The sequence below is a fragment of the Heloderma suspectum genome, chromosome 1, assembly GCF_057233095.1.
Source record: "Heloderma suspectum isolate Gila_16-S chromosome 1, 16-S_ref, whole genome shotgun sequence".
Classification (NCBI taxonomy): Eukaryota; Metazoa; Chordata; class Lepidosauria; order Squamata; family Helodermatidae; genus Heloderma; species Heloderma suspectum.
In genome coordinates, this window is record NC_139458.1 from 141,001,887 (window position 1) to 141,020,988 (window position 19,102).

The following is a 19,102-nucleotide window of genomic DNA, read 5'->3' on the forward strand; positions in this document are numbered from 1 at the left end:
CCCTTTTCTTCACTGGAGCAAATGCTCCCCCCCGCCCCACTTGTCCCCCAGTCTGCTTGGGTAGCTCAGCACCAGTGTTCACTATGACTAACCAGGATTTATCTGAATCCAGGATGTGAATCAGTGGTTTGAAGTGGCTTCAGAATCTGGTTTAAAGGCAACCTGGATTAGCCTTATTTCTGTGGATGAGGGGGAATTCATTCCAGGGAAGGCATGCATATTCCCAAGGTTGGCTTCTGACTTGCTAACTAATGGTTATCAGGGAAGCTAATGTTGTGTCTGCACCAACCTTCTGTTCTCTGACAAAAGTGTTATAAGCTATTTGTATGATGCAGCCATGGTGTACTCAGCCCTAGTTGCAAAGTGCATCAGTCGTAATGGGGAGATCATTATTAATATGTTCAGGAAGCATCTACTCCAATACTTGTTGGGAACCTATTAGATTAAGCATGTTAATTGGCCAAGGTATTCAGATTTTGAGGCACTGTTTTAGTTCATTTTGGGATGGAGTTTCCCTGTCCCCTGGTTTAATTCCTAGCTATTCAATTCAAGTGAGGAGAACAGGATCTATCAACTCTTGAATTCAGTGCCAGGCAATGAAATTGTCCTTTTGAGGTGTCGTGACATCAGCCGTGGTGGGATTTGGAGTAAGGTGTTCGTCCTGTGCACTGAATTGGTTCATTAAATATAGAGTAGTTCTTGGAACTTGAGTTGTCCTGTGAGCAGAAGAGCTTCTTCTGTTTATGGGACTCCAATCTGATGGAGGCTGCCCACTGGCAGAAGCAGGGAAGAGTTTTTTATTGATTTCCCCCCCAAGCACTACCTCGCACACTGTTCTGGCAGGCCCCCAAACCTTCTGGAGCAAATATTTGGGGGACATAGGTGGCTGCATGGGGAAGGGGGAATCTGTGGAAATTGCCTCCCACCTTTCTGCCAAATGGAGCATTCTCTGAGTGGAACTTGGCTCACTGAAACTTAGGATCCACACTGAAAGGCCTGGATCAGGATCCAACCTAGCAACTTGTCAGTCCATGTTTTTAATTGGATTTCACTGAAACATACCTATTTGAGGCCAGTGGAAATTAAGAAATAACCTTCCTCTGATTAGTGGGTGTTATTTGTGTATCAGGAATATATTCGTTTGTTGGAACCCTGGTGTCACATGAATGTGGGATCATGCTGTTTTATGATGGGACGCTGCTACCTTGTTATGGGAGAAGGACACAAGGTAAAACTTTTTTTCTTTACAGCCAGTAAATAGTTTATTTTGGGAAAGTGTTGACTGAATTGAGAAACAAAAGGAGAGGTTAGTTTAGGCCCAGGGTGGACAACTGTGGCCCTTCGGATGTTTTGGCCAGAACTCCCCTCAACCCTACACAGCATAGCCAATGGTGAGGGATGAGAGGAGTTGTGGCCCTCCAGATGTTTTGACCTACAACATCTGGAGGGCCACAAGTTGCCCACCCGTAGTTTATGCAGTGGTTGTCACAGCCAAGAGGTTGTCAATTACTTTTTAAGAGCTTGATGTCTGCAGGTTGACCTAGATTTGATTACTTTTTAAGAACAAATGAAGGGGGGAAAGGCACAGGTGATTATGCATTACCATTCTAGGCTTTAGGTGAAGGAATTTATCTACACAACCTGCTCCCCTCTTGGTAGGATAGTTTGATGTTATTCCCCAACCTTCAGAGGAAGCCTCTTCGGGAGAATGGCACCTGTGATAGGAATAGAGGGCTAAAAAGCCCTTGTGTGCTTGCAACTCTCTGGACTCTCTTTCCCAGCTAGAACGTTTATATTTTAGAAGTTATCTACATTCTGCTATAATAGAAAGTGACTTTCTGATACCTAGCATAGTGTTTGCAGAATAGTATGGGACTGATGCAGTTTTAGGGCTAACTTTGTAATAGTTGAGAAATGTTAGCCTAACTTCTGATTTTTTTCAGGCTCTGGACTGTTTCTGCCAAGCAGCTTCCGAAGTTGGAAAAGAAGAGTTTTTAGACAGACTAATTAGATCTGAGGATGTCGAAATGGCTTCAACCCCACGGCTACAGTACTACGATAAGGTATTTTTGTTACCGTGAAAAAGTAATAGTCCTTGTCTTTGTGCATATAACCCTTATTTTTATGGAAGACAAAACAACATGTTGTGTTAGCTGTTCTCAAATGAACATTTGTAAAGCATTAGTGACTGAATGTCTTGTCTCTAGGTTCTGCGTCTGTTGGACACCATGGGTCTACCCGAGTTGATCATTCAGCTGGCTACTTTAGCAATCACAGAAGCAGTTGATGATTGGAGAAGTCAAGTAAGAGATTAAATTTTCCGTTGCTGAAATGCCCAACCTTCTCATATAGCATTTGTTTATGCCCTCAGACTATTTTTTCTAACTGGTTAGAAGTAGCTGTAACTGTCATATTTGTATCATAGGCTACTTTGAGGACTTGCATTTTCAAACACCATTTGGATTTAGGACATAACAGTCAAGCATATGAAGCTTTAACCCATAACCCAGATCCTGGCAGGTAATATTGCATATCTTTTAGTCAAAGTTACATGTTATTTATAGCATACTAATATTTTTTGTGGTGTTCTTTAAAATGGCTGCACATCTAAGCCAGGATCTAAAGAATGGTGTGCGTGCATGCAGGACAGACAAACGTTGTTGTTCAGTCGTGTCCGACTCTTTGTGACCCCATGGACCATAGCACGCCAGGCCTTCCTGTCCTCCGTTCTCTCCCGGAGTGTGGTCAAGTTCATATTCATTGCCTCGGTGATGCTATCTAGCCATCTCATCCTCTGCTGTCCCCTTCTCCTTTTGCCTTCAATCTTTCCCAGCATCAGGGTCTTTTCCAGGGAGTTTTCTCTTCGCATTAGGTGGCCAAAATATTTGAGCTTCAGCTTCAGTATCTGTCCTTCCTATGAGCACTCAGGGTTGATTTCCTTTAGGATGGACTGATTTGACCTCCTTTTCCCCTTCGCCAGTTCCAGTGCTAAAGCAGCTTGTCTGTTGTGGGGAAAGTGAATGTTTGATTCTTAATGGTGGAACGGCTTAGTGGCGTTTTCTTCTTGTTTGTATCCCAAGTTAGCAGATAATTTTGCTTTTCAGGGTTGAACTATAACTCCTAATGACTCATAGGCCATTCTGACACTATGGGTCCATTCTCACACAGTGGTGGCAAATTGTGGATTAATTAACCCAAGATTTTCCAGGTCGCATGCCGCGTGTGAGCCGCTTACAGTTTGAATATGCAGCTTCTGATTGGCCAGGTTATAGATTGCTTTGTGACATGTGAGCCCAAACACTTTGGGTTATTTGTGAGTTAAAACAAACCCAAAGTTAACCTAACAACTAATCGTAGCTTAACTTTGGGTTGTTTAATCCACGAACAACCCAAAGTGTCCAGGTTCGCACATCACGAAGTAACCTACAATCGGGCCAATCGGAGGTTGCATATTCAAATCAGAAATAGCTCGTGTGTGGTAATGCAACCTGGCAAATGGTGGGTTATTAATTAACCCACAATTTGCTGCTGTTATGGGTGAACCGGGTCTATTTCTGGCCCTTTTCTAAAGGAAACTGAGAAATGTTTGTTTAAAGGACTGTTAGGATGGATGAGATTGCTTTATCCCTCTATGTGAGGATTCTGTAATCTTATGGTGTAACTGAAGTGTAGAATTCCCATTTGTGAAAAGGCCAATATGTGTTTGGTTACCCAGCTGTATGTAAATAAAATCTTCATGCATATCTGAAGACTGTATGGTGGCCAGAGAACTGTATCTCTCGACTATTGCATTAGGCTGCGAGTTCACAGTGCATATCATAGGTCAACAGATTTTGGCTGTGCTTGGTAGTCAGATATTAATCGTTACTTACTCTACAGCTTCAGACAACTTGGGGAAAAGGCAGTCTCTTCTCATCTTGCAGTAGGCATTGGGGAAGGTTGGAAGCAGCATACAAAACTCACAGTACTTCTGACTTTCATCAAAGCTTTCACAAAGCCTGCACTATGTGAGTGAGACTGAAGGATGTTGGGGAAAGTGGATGAATGCCTCACACCTGTTATGAAGTGGTCTCCCAAGTTTTCTGCAATGTGTAGAGAACTCAGTGGGAGGAGGGAAAGGATGTTCTCTTGGTACTGGACATCTGGGGAAGGGGCAAGTGGCAGTAAATGTACGGTTGCTATAGGCACTGTGACACATGTGTTTCTGGACCCTTGATGTTCACTTTAACTGCAACATCAAATTATGCCTTGCACATTTGAAAGGCATCATAGATCAAGCACTACAGACAGAACTTGCATATTTCAAACAATCTTTTTTTAAACTGAACCAGTTTGCACATTCAGCTGTGAATCAAAGTGATGTAGTTGTGAACTGGTGAACATGCATATCTGAATCTGTTCTGGCTTCTACAAGGCTTTCACCATAGGGTGATGATGAAAATCACTCCATCTTGGGAGAAAGTAAGTTGGCAATTTGTATTGCTATAAAGGTGCTTTGCTTTAGAGTGGTGCAAATTGATTCCAGCCACACAAATTGCTCTTAGATTCTACTGCTAACCAATGGCTTATTTACTGTAGACCAAATTATATGGGCAACTAACACCATAACATACTGAAATCCTATTGCTGTTGAATTATTCAAGTATAAGATGAATTTATTTTGTAAACCACTCATTTTCTGTCAGTGCTTGAAATTTTTACTCCTTCTTTTCCTTCCTAGGCAGCTGGATTGTTTACGACAGTTGGTGATAGTTCTCTGTGAACGCTCCCAGCTGCAGGACCTTGTAGAGTTTCCATTTGTGAATCTTCATAATGAGGTAAATAGTTGGCTCTCGTTATGAGCAGGGAAGGGGTGTGAGGAAATCTTTAGTGATGTTTAACTGCTGTCTGTGTTATAGGTTGTGGGAATAATTGAATATCGTGCTCGGGCAGTAGATCTGATGACACACAATTACTATGAACTGCTATATGCTTTCCACGTTTATCGCCATAACTACCGGAAAGGTATGACAGATCATATGAAGAGGAAATTGCCTCAGCTGTTCAAATGTCCATCCATGTGGCATTTACCAGATGAAAATTTGCTGAACCCAGAGGTGGGGGAAAAACAGCTTGAGGGTAGATTTGCAGGGGAGAATTGGCAGGCATAAGGGGTTAGCAGCTCTCCCACCCACCAATTCCCCACTCTTACATTCCCTTTATCTTGAAATATGCAGGATTGATACTATGTAGTTACAGAATCTATCCTTAATGGAATGAAAGTGCAAAACTGAAAGGCACACCTCACATGCTTCTGACAGTTTGACACCATGCATGCATGGTGGAATCTTGGACTATGAAGCTTTTGTAGTGTTTGTTCTTGGAGCAAACTTTTTTCCACAGCTCAGTGGTGGCCCTGTTTGTGTCTCCATTTCTCCCCTTCCCCTTTCCCTGCCCGTAATAGCATAGAACTCTTCACTTAATGGGTTGGTTCACCTGTAATACTAGACTATGGCTTGGCATTCTGTGAGAAGGCCCTTTCAGTGGTAGCACCCTATCTGTGGAATGCCCTCCCCAGTGAGACTCACCTAGCATCTGCATTATGGTCTTTTTGGCACCAGGTGAAGGCCTATTTATTCTCTCATGCATTTTAAGGTGTGCTTTTAGATCTTCACACTGTTTTATGCCTGCTATTGCTTTTACTTTGGGGCTTATTGTGTGCTGCTGTTGGTTTTATCTTTCATCTGATTTGTCTGGTTGTTGTCTTTATTGCTACTTTATATTTTAAGTTTAATTTGTACACTTAGGATCACAAGCCACAGTTCGGAGCTGGTTTGCAGTTCTGGTTTGGAGAGCAAGTGCAAGCCTTTGTGTGCAAGCTTAGATGCAACAGCAAACCAGTTTGCTATAAACTAGGAAGTAACTGAAGAGCCTGAGGAGACAAGGGAGTGCTCAGACTTAAGGCTCAGTCGTCTAATGCCAAACCGTTGTTTGGCATTACATGGGAGCCCGTGCTTTATGAAGAATAATTTCTGATACATTGAATGATTCCTGTCAACTGTCCTTGGAAGATTAGAATATCAACCTTTCCTGATGTTCACTCTTCCTTGTCATTCTGATAATCAGTTCCATGTCTGCATTTATTTGGATTGTACCTCTTAAGTGTCTACTTCTTCTTTTAGGTTATTGTTATCAATTCTGGATAAAAATCAGTATTAGTTCATTTTGTCTTTGTTTTCCTTTTTGTGTTTATCAGTTATTTCTGTCTTCCAATAACTTGGGCATATTTCAATTTGTGTAGCTTATTTTAGTGCAGGGTTTGGCAACCTACAGCCCTCAGCTTGATTTCAAAAGCCCTCTGCAGATGAGATGCACTCAGCCTGCTTCAAGCATCAGTGCTCGTTTCCTAACCATGCAAATGAAGCATAGGCATCTGCCCACACATCTCCATATGTGGGTTGTATGTGCTGACGACTTATCTTAATACCAGACTTAAATCAGTCTTAAACTGGTTTGCTAGTAGTTCCCTCTTTCCAGGAAAACCTGGGAACTCTCATTCTAGTGTGGAGATACTTGGGATCATTTACAGAATTCTCAGCATCTCCATTAAGCTACAATTCCCAGGTTTCTTTGAGGGACGTCAGGACAGTTAAACTTCTGTAAAACTGCTATATACCCTTAGACACCCATTTAATTTTCTCTGTTCTGTCAAACCTCGTGGATAATATATCCTGTCCTGGTGTCAAGTTTTGAAGCTTTACAAGTTTTAATTTTTCTACTGCTTTAAGGTTTTTTTGGTCTACTAGTCTTAGATTATAGTATGCAATTGTTTCTATTCCTCTTCCTATCACAACTTATTATTTTCTGAAGCTGGCAAATTTCAGTAGCAGGGGGAGATGCTGTTCTGATGGATTGTCTGTTGCCTTCCTCAGCTGGAACAGTGATGTTTGAATATGGAATGCGCCTTGGCAGAGAAGTTCGCACCCTCCCTGGCCTGCAGAAGCAAGCAAACTGTTACCTCGCAGCTATTAATTGTTTGCGGCTGATTCGCCCTGAATATGCATGGATAGTACAGCCAGCTTCTGGTGCAGTGGTATGGAATTTCCCTATTTCAGGATTCAATCTCACTTACAGTTTGTCTTTCATAAAGGCCCCAGTCGCTGAGTACCAGTACATTTAAGGTACCAGCAACCTCTTTTACTGTGGCTACTGCTGAGTCTCTTTGCATTGTCATTTCAAAAGTGAATAGCTAAAAGTAGTAGTATAGTAGCCTGTCTAGAAATCAGGTTAGGTAATTTATTGGAAATACACAGAGTAATCTTCCGTTAGGCTACCTGATAATTTGATTATAAAATCAAAACTCATTAAAAATTCTGTTCAACTGCTGAGGGGATTCAGAAAAGAAAAATAACTAGTCACTATACTTGAATGTAGACACATTTTCTTTAAGGATGGGATTCATTGTGACCCTGGGTTGAAGACTTCTGACCCAAAAATACAAATCTGCAAAATAAGTTTAATAAAGGAAGCAAACTCACGTATCTGTTCTGTATATTTTATTCAGCTTCCATTATCCAGGTTTTCAGTACAATGCAGTGCTTTTGGCAAAAATGTGCAGAGAACAGAAGGAGAAGGAATTTTGGATAGGTGGGCTGTTGATGATGGGGAATAGCAGTGTGGTGGGGAAAATGGCAAGGAACTGTTGGTGTAGCTGAAGCTTTCCCCATGACTTTTGAGACTCTCACCAGACACTGACCACATGTCTAAACTTTTCTATATAGCCATAATTACTAGAAATGTAATGGGGGTGGGGTAAAGCTTGACAAACTGAGGATGCCACTTAACATGCTTTTGCAGTAAAATCTTTGGAGAGAGTACACTAGTAATGAAGATGTAGGGATTAAAGACTTCTAAATTCAATGAAGTTTAGAGCGCTTATTGTGTCTCATACTAGTATGAACGTCCGGGAGCATCCCCCAAGCGAAGTCATGATGGAGAGTGTGCTGCTGCCCCAAGTGAGTGGTTTGTGGTTCTGCATTCTCTAGAGTGTTGACTATAACTTCCAAATTCTGTTGTTAAATTTCAGTCAGCTTAAGTTATATCTGATCTGCAGGCTTTCCAGATCATATGTTTGTGTGGTTTTTATTTCATGTTTGCAGTACATTTGCCTTGTCTTGCTCCCTCTTGTGCTCCCATATCTTATTCACATATTTATTTTTCCTCTGTGTTCATGTGTACTTGTGCTAGCTAACTGGGGTTTCCCATTGATGTGAGCATGGTGCACCAGTCTGTCACCTACCTTGATCAGTATTCATTTTGTTCACAGGAGTTGTGAAATGGGAGAAATTTCTTTGAGTGGGTACAGGAGGAGAGTGGGCAAGAGCTGTAGAAATTCAATAATTGTTCCAGGGAGCCAAAGGGACACAGTATTGTCAGGTTAAGCAGCCTTATGCTTTGTTAAGAGTAGCTTAGAAGAGAAAATTCTGCCAGATGCAGCTTCTCCTTTTGCTTTAGTGCTCTGAGGAGAAAGGTGATGGGAATGCCTTAGCTTGTCATATTAAAGGCTTTTTTCTAAATTGTTTAGAGATGAAGAATGAGACCGAGTTATAATACCAAAAAAAGTTCAAAGGACTTGGTTCTAATGCAAAATCCTTACTTCAATTTGACTTTAAATTAGAACTTCCAGCTGAGCACTGGTGCTCACTTTTGGGGGTTGACTAAGAAAGTCCCTAATATCAGGAAACCTGTGTGAAATTTTGGGGCTGGCTAAAACAAAGCAGTATACTAGCTATTGCCTCATCACGTAAGTGCTGAAATTTCTCTATATATTGCTTATGCTCTAAATTCTCAAAAGCAGACTTTTGAACTTGCCCCAGTATAAATAAATTATATTTTGGTACAGCGGGAAGTCAGATTGAAATCTTGGAGCTACAGGATTTGGAAAGAGAATGTATGTTGGCTCGCATACGGCTGACTTTGGCACAGCATGATCCATCAACAACTGCTATTACAGGTAAGGTTGGAATTTATATTCACTCTACTTTAATGCTTTTGTACAGGAGTGAGCAACTTATTGTCTGCATATGGGGTATCGGTAACCCACAGGAAATGAGCTCCTGTGTCCAGCTGTTGCTGTTCTGTGAGACAGCAGGGGCGGGGCCAAACTGCCAAAAATACCAGCATAAAGTTCTTATTGCCAGTAACTAAGCAGTGGCATTTCAATATTTTAGAGTAGAGCGAAAACTGTTGAAAATTTGGGAAATCATCAAATGACTTGTAGTTGGGGGAAAGGGGGTGGGGACAGGGGACGGGGCATGGCAATCTGAGGAACTGTGGAGAGTTGGATTGAGTCCCCAGGCAGGCTGGATTTGGCCCCTAAGCCTGTGTCCTGCACCCTGGTCTAAATTATTACTGTTATTGAAATTGAGGTAGGTTTTATGTTGATCAATAAAAGTCTATAATTGCATTTTACAGCAAATCGGAGTGCATGTGTTTTGAAATGGTGTTATCCTGTTTTGTTATTTATCCAGGAAATTCATCTCCCAAGGAGCTGGTTACCCTATTGGTGCAGGCTGGCCTCTTCGACACTGCCATTTCCCTCTGCCAGACCTACAACTTTTCCTTAAGACCTGTGTTTGAGGGGCTTACTTTCAAGTATGTAACAACTTATTGTTATTCTCAACACTCATGTATGTAATGCCAAGAAATATTTATTGATATTTTGTCAAAATATTTTCTTTAAATTAGATTTGAAAGTACATAGTTTTTCAATTGAAACAATATGGTCTGATAATAAAACAATTTCTAAGCCTATGAGTGGAGTCCTGACCTGAGGGTTGGTAAGGTAGGAGTATGAGATACTGAGGAATCTCCTTGAGTACCATTTTTCTTGGTAGAAGGGCCAAGTACAAATAAAATAACTTTCACACAGGCTCATTCATCACAGACCACCTCTGCCTCTGTGGACTGAACCGTGGAAAAGCATGGTTTTGGCTCTTTCCAGTGCCATGGCACAAAAACATGGATCCTCATGATTTTTACATCGGTCATCTGTGTATCCAGAGATGTGGTCTGTGACTTGATATTTGTTTTAGTTGCGTCCCATATAAAAATCATGAGGATCCGTCCCTTGGATCAGTGTGTCTGTGCCATGGTGGTGCTGGCAAGCACTGAATCTGTGACTTTCACTGTGCAGTCTATAGTCACCAATGTCAGCTTTAATTTAATGGGGGGTTGGGGGGGCCTCTATAAAAATGCACATTCAAGAGGATCCATTTTTATTTCTACTGGATCTGTCATTTACCCAGACCCCAAGGAGAAGAAAAGTAAGTGTGTGTGTGTGTGTGTGTGTGTATGCATGCGCTGTCTGCGAGGAGCGGGGGAGCAACTGGGTGAGTGCGGCGGGGAGCAAGAGAGGGAGAAGTGGGCGGAACAGTGTGTGGACTAATGACACTTCCTCAAAACTACAATTGTGCTCATGGGCCCCAAAATGTTGCAGATCCCTGCTATAGTTGAAACAAAGAGCAATTGTAGGATGGAGTGTTAGAGGGGAAAAATCTTGTAGGACAATATGTTTCTCAGTACCAGTTGTTGGAGAACATGAGCAGAAGGGTGTTGTTGTCCTCATGTCCTGCTTATGGACTTATCATACGCATCTGGTTGGCCACTGTGGGAGTGGACTAGATAATCATTTGATCTGATGCAGGATGGCTCTTATATTCTTATGGCCTGTGTTGCAATCCTTACTCAGGTGCCCTCGGTCATGATACTGTTTCTCAGCCCAACCAAGCTCATAAAGGTGTTGTAAGGATAAAATGGGATAACCTTATGTATCCTTTGGCAGAAAGAAAGAATTCAGTGATTTTTTTAGAATAGGTTTAGAGCTACTACTCTCATATATATGCCTGGCTGTATGTGTTCCAGATGTATTAAACTCCAGTTTGGAGGGGAAGCAGCTTTGACAGAAGCATGGGACTGGCTAGCTGCAAATCAGTTCTCATCAGTCATCACAACCAAAGAGACCAGGTAATGTGGTGTGTTTTGCAAGAAAATAAGGAAGTATCTGATAAATCTGCACAGAAGTAACGATTTCTTGCTAATAAAATACAAAAACTTCGACTTAAGGATTATGCATTTGCAGTAATAATGGCCAGATTCGCATGATCAGGGAAGGAAAATAAGACATTGTAGCTTATTTCCCTGCCCCACGTGTTCCTGTCGCACACTGTGTCACTACCATAATTACCCTCACTGGGTGCAGTTTATTTCATCTGAACCTGGTGAGGGTGTGCAGCAGGGGTAGGTTACAAACCACCCCACAACCCTAGAATAAACCATGGAGTAAACCCACCTGCCATGCACCCTCACTGGGTTTGGCCAACACAACAAACTGTGCCCAGCAAGGGTAATAATGGTAATGACACGGCATGCGACCAGCATGTATGGGGCGGGGAAATTAGCTACAATGGCTTATTTTCATTCCCCGAGCATGCAAACCCAGTCAATATGTGGTTGCCTTGTTTCAGCCAGTTCTGCGAGTCATCCATAAATTGGGGAGGGGAGACTTTCACTGGTAGCCTGAAACATCCATATTTCTGTCGCCATGTATAACTGTAAATAGTAAAGGTATTCCAATTCTATTGCAGTGCAACAGATGAAGCATGGCGTCTCTTATCCTCCTACCTGGACAGATACAAGTTCCAGAATAGCCCATACCATCGTTGTGTAATTAACAAGTTGCTGTCTCATGGGGTGCCCTTGCCTAACTGGCTTATCAACAGTTATAAAGTAAATATATAAATTTGTGCAAAATGAAGTCAGGATTGAGAGAGGATGGTTGTACAAAACTGACCATTACTTCCCAGATGTCTGCTTAAATTGTGTGTTAAACAGGGTTCAGATTTTCTTTATAGCCTGACTCAAAGTTGTTAGTAATTGTCAAGGGTTAGTAATCAAACTAAAGACTACGCTGGTGTAAGTAAATGCAATGCTCTTAATGTAGTAGACGGACTGTGTTGTTTTCTTGTTTGCTTTAAGTAACGTGATACTTTACTATCACAACATTTTCTAAGAGCTGCATATCTGAGAAAAGCACATTATTCAAGGGGTTATCTCAGGTATCTACTGGAATTCTTAGGGTGAATGAGATTCACCAAAAGCAGAAATGGAATTTGGGGAAGTGTTAAAATGTCTGCTTACCATCTGACTTGTCTAGATTAAACCTCAACTTGTTAGCCCACATCCAGTCCATAACTGTTCTCAAACAGTAGTTTACAATCTCCACAGCCTCCTTGGCACCAGTTGAAAAGGAAACAGACAGACAGACCTGGGTGTCATCAGCACATTGATAGCAAGCACCCAACCCCCGAACCCCAGATGACCTCTCCCAATGGCTTCATGTTGGATATGGTCATGGTAAACAGCTTTGGAGACACTATCCAGCCTAGAACCCCCACCCCAGTGTCCAAGGGGCTGAGCAGTAGTCCCCCAGCCCCACTGTGTAGGACCAGAGCCACTGTAACACAGCGCCTCCCAACCCCATACCAGCCAGATGGTCCAGAAGGATACTATGGTCAGTAGTATTAAAGGCCACTGAGAGATTTAGCAGAATCTTTTGGGACACCCCTCCTGTCTAGCTTCCAGAATAGATCATGCACCAAGGTGACCAAGGTTGTTTCAGTCCCAATAACCAAGTTAGTTTATTTATTTGTAGCCTTTGCCAAACTTGCAAATCTTTAAGAGGGTGGAAATTGAAAGCAACATATGGGGATCTGAGAAAACAGCAGGGAAGCAAACTAACCATGGGCTAAGCTCAAGAACAAAGATGGTCCTTTGTGCTTGACCAAAATAAATTAGTCCAGGAATTTGCAATCTTCTTTGCAAGTAGTTACATGTCTTTATGTTTACTGTGACTTGGTTTGCATGTAACGGCAAGCCACTCTGTTGAATTTCTCCGTGGGGCTTGAAGTTTCGCATTTTGAAAATTCAAAATGGGTTGTTGGGGTGGTTAACAAACCCATGGCCTGTTTTATGGTTGCGGTTGGCTTGTTAACCACCCCAACAACCCACCCTCACTGGGTTTGCACATAACGTAGCTTGAATTTTCAGAATGGCAGCCACCACCACAAGAAGCCCCATGCGAAAATTCACCCACAGTGGCTGCTCGTTATGTGCTAACCAGCTCAGTATCTTGTGTTGGGTGCATGGAGATCTCACCAGCAATGAGGGTTACTAGTCAGTTATTTATCATGCTGCTTGAATATAAGAAGAATATTGCTCTGGCACAATACTAGTTAGTGCCTGCTGAGTTTTATTTGTTTCTCTATAGAAGGTAGATGCTGCTGAACTTCTCCGCCTTTATTTGAACTACGACCTTCTGGAGGAAGCTGTGGATTTGGTGTTGGAGTATGTGGATGCCTTACTTGGGAAAGGACATGATTACTTTGGCATTGAGGTACAGTGGCTGTTTTTCCATTGAATCCACTATATAATTATATTCTATCTATTTTTATTCCATTTTTTAAAATAATATGTAGAGCTAAGGAGAAACTCAAGCTTATAAAAGGTGTATGTTATATTGTGGCTGGATCAAGATGGAGCCTTTAAAAACCAACCTCCTCCTGCTTAATTGATAGCTTAAAAACAAAATTCAGGGTTTAGTTTAGGGATGTGGGTAAATAAAAGCATAATCCAGACAAGTTAGAGGTGCCCCTGGTTAGAGAAAAAATGGATTTGAGGATACAAGTTCAGCCAGTTTGGGTAAGGGTTGCACTTCCTTTGGAAAAACTAGATTTGCTGTCTGGGGCTATTCCTGGATCCAGCCTTGCTGTCAGATGCCCAGGTGGCAGCCTAGGAAAGTCAGACCTGGCCATAATGACACATATTTCAATTTAAAACCACACTGGATTACTGCAATGTGCTCTACATAGGGTTGCCTTTGAAGAGTTTCTGGGAACTTCACCTAGCCTAGAATGCAACTGAAAGGGTTTTTGGTGGGTGCTGACCTCTTGGGAACATGAGAAACTTATTCTATAACCACTACACTGGCTTGGAAGTTAGTTTCCAAGTGCAATTCAAGGTGCTGGTTATTTTTTAAGCCCTAAATCTCTAGGGCCCATGTTACCTAGGGACCATCTCCTCCAATGTGAGCCTGCTTGCTAATAAGATCTGCAGGGAAGGCTCTTCTCAGTGTCCCCCTGGTGTCAGAAGTGCAACTGGTTGGGATACAGGAGAAAGCCTTCTCTGTGGCCACACTTAGATTATGGAACTCCTGGCCCCAGGAGGTTTATTTAGCTCCTTCTTCCCTGGCTTTCTGCCACCTAGCCCTTTCTGTTCCAGCATGTACTTGACCTGCCCAGTTGATTTTTTTTAATGGACTGATCCCTAGTTCTCAAGCTGTTTTTGTCTGTTGTATCTGTTGTTTTAATTATTTTTGCTTGTTTTATTTGTATAACTTTTTTGGTAAGTTCAGTTTTTCCCTAGCTCCTGATTCTGGATTTTATATTGTTGTTGTATGCTGCTTTATTGTTTTGAATTTATTGTGGTTTTATTGTTGCACACCACTTAGACATTAACTGGGTTCAGACGATCACGTAGGGAGAAGAAGCCATCATGGCTTTTCCCCAACCCTGACCGCCATTTGCATAATCCCCTGTGATGCAGTGCAGGTTGGCAGGGGTGACTTTGTACCCACCCTAAAACCCACAGCATACAGTAGAGGATGTAGGGTGGGTATGAAGCTATCCCAGCTGGATTCGGATGACACGCCAACCCACACTGCATCGCAGGGGATTATGCAAATGGCAGTCACGCACGTGGGGAGAAGCCATGAAGGCTTCTTTTCCCATTGTGATCGTCCAGACACACCCATTGTTTTTATAAGTCATTTAGAAATTATGTTAATCATAGAATAGTAGGGTTGGAAGGGGCCTACAAGACCGTAGAGTCCAACCCCCTTAAAAAATGTTAAAGCAATCAATAAAATAACTAAGCCACCCTGAGCACTGTAATCCCAATGGAAGTGTGAGATATAGATAGCTTTAAATATGTGTAATACAGAATGTTGATGGAATATTTTTCTATTACAATTCAAAATTTGACAATAGGCAAATCCTGTGTCTGTATACAGAGTTATACTCATGTCACACTTGAGATGTTTGTTTTTCTGATTCAGTTAATGTTCGGTAGAATTAAAGGTTTAATTTTCTTTTTAGTTCCCATTATCAGCTACAACGCCAATAGTTTGGCTTCCATATTCTGCAGTTGACCAGCTTCTTCAGGCACTGGGAGAAAGCACAACTAATCACCATAACACAGTGGCAAGTACATCTAATGAAAAGTAGAATTTGCTTATTTAACTCAAAATGGCTTTTACTATATTTTTAATCAAATTTGCTTTCAATGAAGTAGAAGTCACCAACAAATGAAAATTAGGAGAGTAATTCTAATTACAAATAATGTGCTGGTTCAGACTTATCCTTTCTCACCTTATTAAGATGAGATATGTATGAGCCTTCTGCTCATACATGGAGCCTCATTGCTCCTCCCTTTGTGTGAACCACAATGAAATCAAGGAAGCCTGTAATTACCCGTAGTTTCTCAGTTCAAACCAGGAAACAATGGCTACCAGGCTTCAGCACAAGCCAGGATATGAAAGTGTAGTTTGAAGTTAGTTTAGTATTCTGGCTTGTTCTGAACCTGGTGATTCATTCCTCAACTTGGATGAAACTGGAAGTGATGGGTACGTAGAGGCTTCCTTGTTTAATCATGTATTGTGGCAAAGGGACTGTGTACATGGCCTGTGCATAGTATGGCTTAATTTGCTAAAATCATCCTGTATAGCCATCATCTGTCAGGTCAAGATGAATGTGGCGATTTCTGTTACAAGCAAGTAAGATCTGACTGTGGTAAAATGTTTTCACATATAAAGGAATTACAGTTGTCACCACAATGTTTTGATTACTAATAATAGCAGCTCATGTGCTTACTAAGCCCCCTGAAAAGTGTAAATAGGACCTAGCTAGGAGAATGAGGGCTGTCCTCCAGCAAACCCTAGCACACATTTAAGACTCACTTGGGGAGAGGCGGACTGTAGTCTTAAAAACTGACCTGTTACAGATATTTCTCCTGTATCATGAATGAGGAAATTCATAAAACTTATATGTTTACCATCAGCCAGCCGCCAAGCCATCTGCAGCTCCTTCACCCATCCTCCCCCCTCCACTGGAGGGAAGACTGTGGAACCTGGACTGTGTCATTGACTGCTGAGAGTCAAGAGACAGCCATGTCACCCACCCATGAATCTTGTAATATTTTATACTTTGGGAGCTGATGATGGCTGAAAAAACAGGATAAAAATGTTATAAATAAAGGGCAGTCATACCTTTATTCTTATTCCCTCCGATATGCCTGTAGCAGAAAATGATTGTGCTGCTTTCTTTTCCAGCTATACCAGAAGGTTTGTGACAAATTAGAAGTCTACCAAAACCAGGTTAAGAAGGCAACTCGGGATCTTCTGTATCGTAGAAACTAGAAAAACAGTTGTATGACCTCACTTAATCACCTTGTGCCTAGTGGCCCTTGAAGAGAAAACTTCTAAAACTGTGCTTGTGGCGAATGTGCATAACTGGCATGAAGTGTATGTGAAGCATTTGCTTTGCATGGGTTAGCTGGGGTTATAGCGAGCCCTATGCACTACTGGTGGTGCTATTATTACAAATTCTATTTTTTCATAATGATCCAAAACATTCCCTACCAGGGGATGGTAGACATATTTTAATATGTTGGGGACACTGAGTTAATTTAAGCTTCAACAAAATCTGTGCAGAGCTGGGTGGCAGTGATTTCCAGTAATGAAAAAATGTTTGTACATTGCATGTTCCTTCCTACCTACCATCTTTCTACTGAATTATTTTGTATTATCTCCTTCCTTGTACTGTATTATATATGGGCGCTAACGGTAGTCTTATTTATTGTGACAGTTTTTGAACTATCTTTAATAAAATGAAAGCTTTGTTAAAACTCCAGATCGGTTTTTAACAAAATAGCTTAAAATAGTACGCCATTCACAAGGAGAGAGTATCTGTTTTGAAGGAGACGAGTAGCAAGTGTGATCTGATGTTTCCAAGGAAAAAGGAAATGGTAATAGAAAATGATCAGTTATTACCAGTTCTCCTTGGAAGAATCTATTCCTTGTCGGTACTAACAATTTTTTTCCATTGAAGAATTTGCTGAAGCAATGTCAAAGTGTGGATGCTTCCTATTTATGCACTGCTGCTTTTGTCACTGTCAACATAAAAGTTTCCGATACAGAATATTACAGTTGGAATACTAGAAAAATGCAGTTTCTTAAGATGCACAACCTTCAGGAAAGCTCTGTGGTCTTGCTAGATTATAAATTAATTGTGTTGAAGGCCCCTAGAATAAGCCAGGATTCTTGCACATTTAGGCATAATTTCCTTTGAGCACCCTAGTAATAAAATAGATGTTTGGAGCAGGCTTCAGTACTGATCCAACTATAGCCCAGAGAGATGACTCAAGTAAAACATCAAGTCTGCCGTTACCATCAGTACTACTCACCTCACCAGCCTCAAGTTTACCGTGAATGCGAGGGAGATATAGGACTTTTGGTGCTTACAGTTCTGCTAGTATCCTATATGTTCACTTTCAACCCTTCTTTGTAAGAGGTCAGTTTAAGAAATTAGGGCCCAAGTGTGTGCCCAAATCCAATCTCTGTCCCCCAGGGAAAACAGTATATTCAGCAATGCATGGTCCTAACATTTGTGCATTTGGGGGTGGGGGTAAAAGGGATATAAAATAAGCATCTTTCAAAAAATAACTGTACAAGAGTTGGTAAAGTGTAATGAGCAACCAGAAAAGTGTTTTTTTCAAGCCTTGTGTTTGCGTAGTCTTGAAGCATTGCTAAGGAAAAATGTTCAGTGATTTGGACGTAACCCATATCACTCATAACTACAACTTATCACTTGAAACCCAGATGATGCCAGCTGGTCCTCATGCTGGTGAAGAAAACATTTCCCGCCTAGATTACTGTTTTGAAATATAGCTGCAGAAGTATTACATGATCCTAACACAATTAGTGGTAAATAATGTAACACAACCATGACCATAGTATTTTGTAAACTCTAGCTTTATTCTGTCTTCAGAGGCTGTGTATATACATTCCTTCATGGTACACATCACAGAGGTGCTATCTAGATACTTTAAACACAAACAGTATTACCCTCTCTTCTCACCCCACAATTGGCAATTGTGCACTCCAGCACCCCATATATTCTGTGTTGCAATGTGCATTTAGACAGGGTTTTTTTAATGGACAGGATAGTTCTGGCTCCATATAAAACACTTCCCACCATCTATAATATTCAAATAGTACTTTGAGCATTTGTTAAATGGAAAGGTGCATTATAAACACTTAAATAAAAAATACATAATGTAAATTTGTTTTAGGGTTGCCTATGCTGACAAGGGCTCTGGCTGTACTGCAGTAGCAGAACCCTAACCAAAGCAGCATGCCAGGCTATCCACCACTGACAGTACCTGCTAGCGTAGGGTTGGGCAACTTATGCCCCCAGATGTTTTGGCCTACAACTCCCATCTTTCCTCACCACTGGCTATGCTGGCTAGGGCTAATGGGAGCTGTCCTCCAGATATTTTGGCCTATAAGTTGCCTATTCCTGTACTAGTGTGTGGCAGATGAAAATGTGGCTTCCTTTTTTAAATACAGCTGGGATCAGTAGCAAGAAAGATATGATTTAGTGGTGTTCTGACCTCTGAGAAAAACATATTTCCAATATATGTTTCTCTAGAAGTATGTCTGAATATTTACAGGTCTGAAGAGAGTAGGTCTTACAACTGAAAATTAACAGCTCTGCCCTTGAGCGCTGCCCATGTGGAAGACCATATAGGGACTATCTTTTTCCAGTGTGTGCGAATGTGATATATGCAAACACAAACGCCTAGTATAAATGTCATTATCCTGCACATTGTTGTCATATCCTGAGTATATGGTATATATTTGCAAAAGGTGATACCTGACAATTTCCAGTTCACTGGTCATAGCTGCAGATAAACTCCATTATCAGTTAGCTGGGGCTATTCTTTTACT

The 19,102-nt window shown here is 41.4% G+C and overlaps 1 protein-coding gene across 2 annotated transcripts in view; it reads left to right on the forward strand.

Moving 5' to 3' along the window:
• Positions 1-16,998, forward strand: part of NUP160 (nucleoporin 160) — a 41,125-nt gene extending 24,127 nt beyond the window's left edge. The window contains exons 22-36 of one of the 2 annotated variants that reach the window (XM_084804420.1): positions 1,130-1,228; positions 1,944-2,063; positions 2,208-2,303; positions 2,426-2,520; positions 4,721-4,817; positions 4,899-5,004; positions 6,912-7,072; positions 7,934-7,994; positions 8,882-8,992; positions 9,510-9,633; positions 10,903-11,004; positions 11,625-11,766; positions 13,307-13,432; positions 15,192-15,296; positions 16,424-16,998. In XM_084804420.1, coding sequence (XP_084660546.1) covers positions 1,130-1,228; positions 1,944-2,063; positions 2,208-2,303; positions 2,426-2,520; positions 4,721-4,817; positions 4,899-5,004; positions 6,912-7,072; positions 7,934-7,994; positions 8,882-8,992; positions 9,510-9,633; positions 10,903-11,004; positions 11,625-11,766; positions 13,307-13,432; positions 15,192-15,296; positions 16,424-16,510 — 1,632 coding nt within the window. In that variant the 3' untranslated portion in view covers positions 16,511-16,998. The remainder of the gene's footprint in view (positions 1-1,129; positions 1,229-1,943; positions 2,064-2,207; positions 2,304-2,425; positions 2,521-4,720; positions 4,818-4,898; positions 5,005-6,911; positions 7,073-7,933; positions 7,995-8,881; positions 8,993-9,509; positions 9,634-10,902; positions 11,005-11,624; positions 11,767-13,306; positions 13,433-15,191; positions 15,297-16,423) is intronic. The other variant, XR_014783796.1, reaches the window with a different exon arrangement.
• The last annotated feature ends 2,104 nt before the right edge of the window (positions 16,999-19,102 follow it).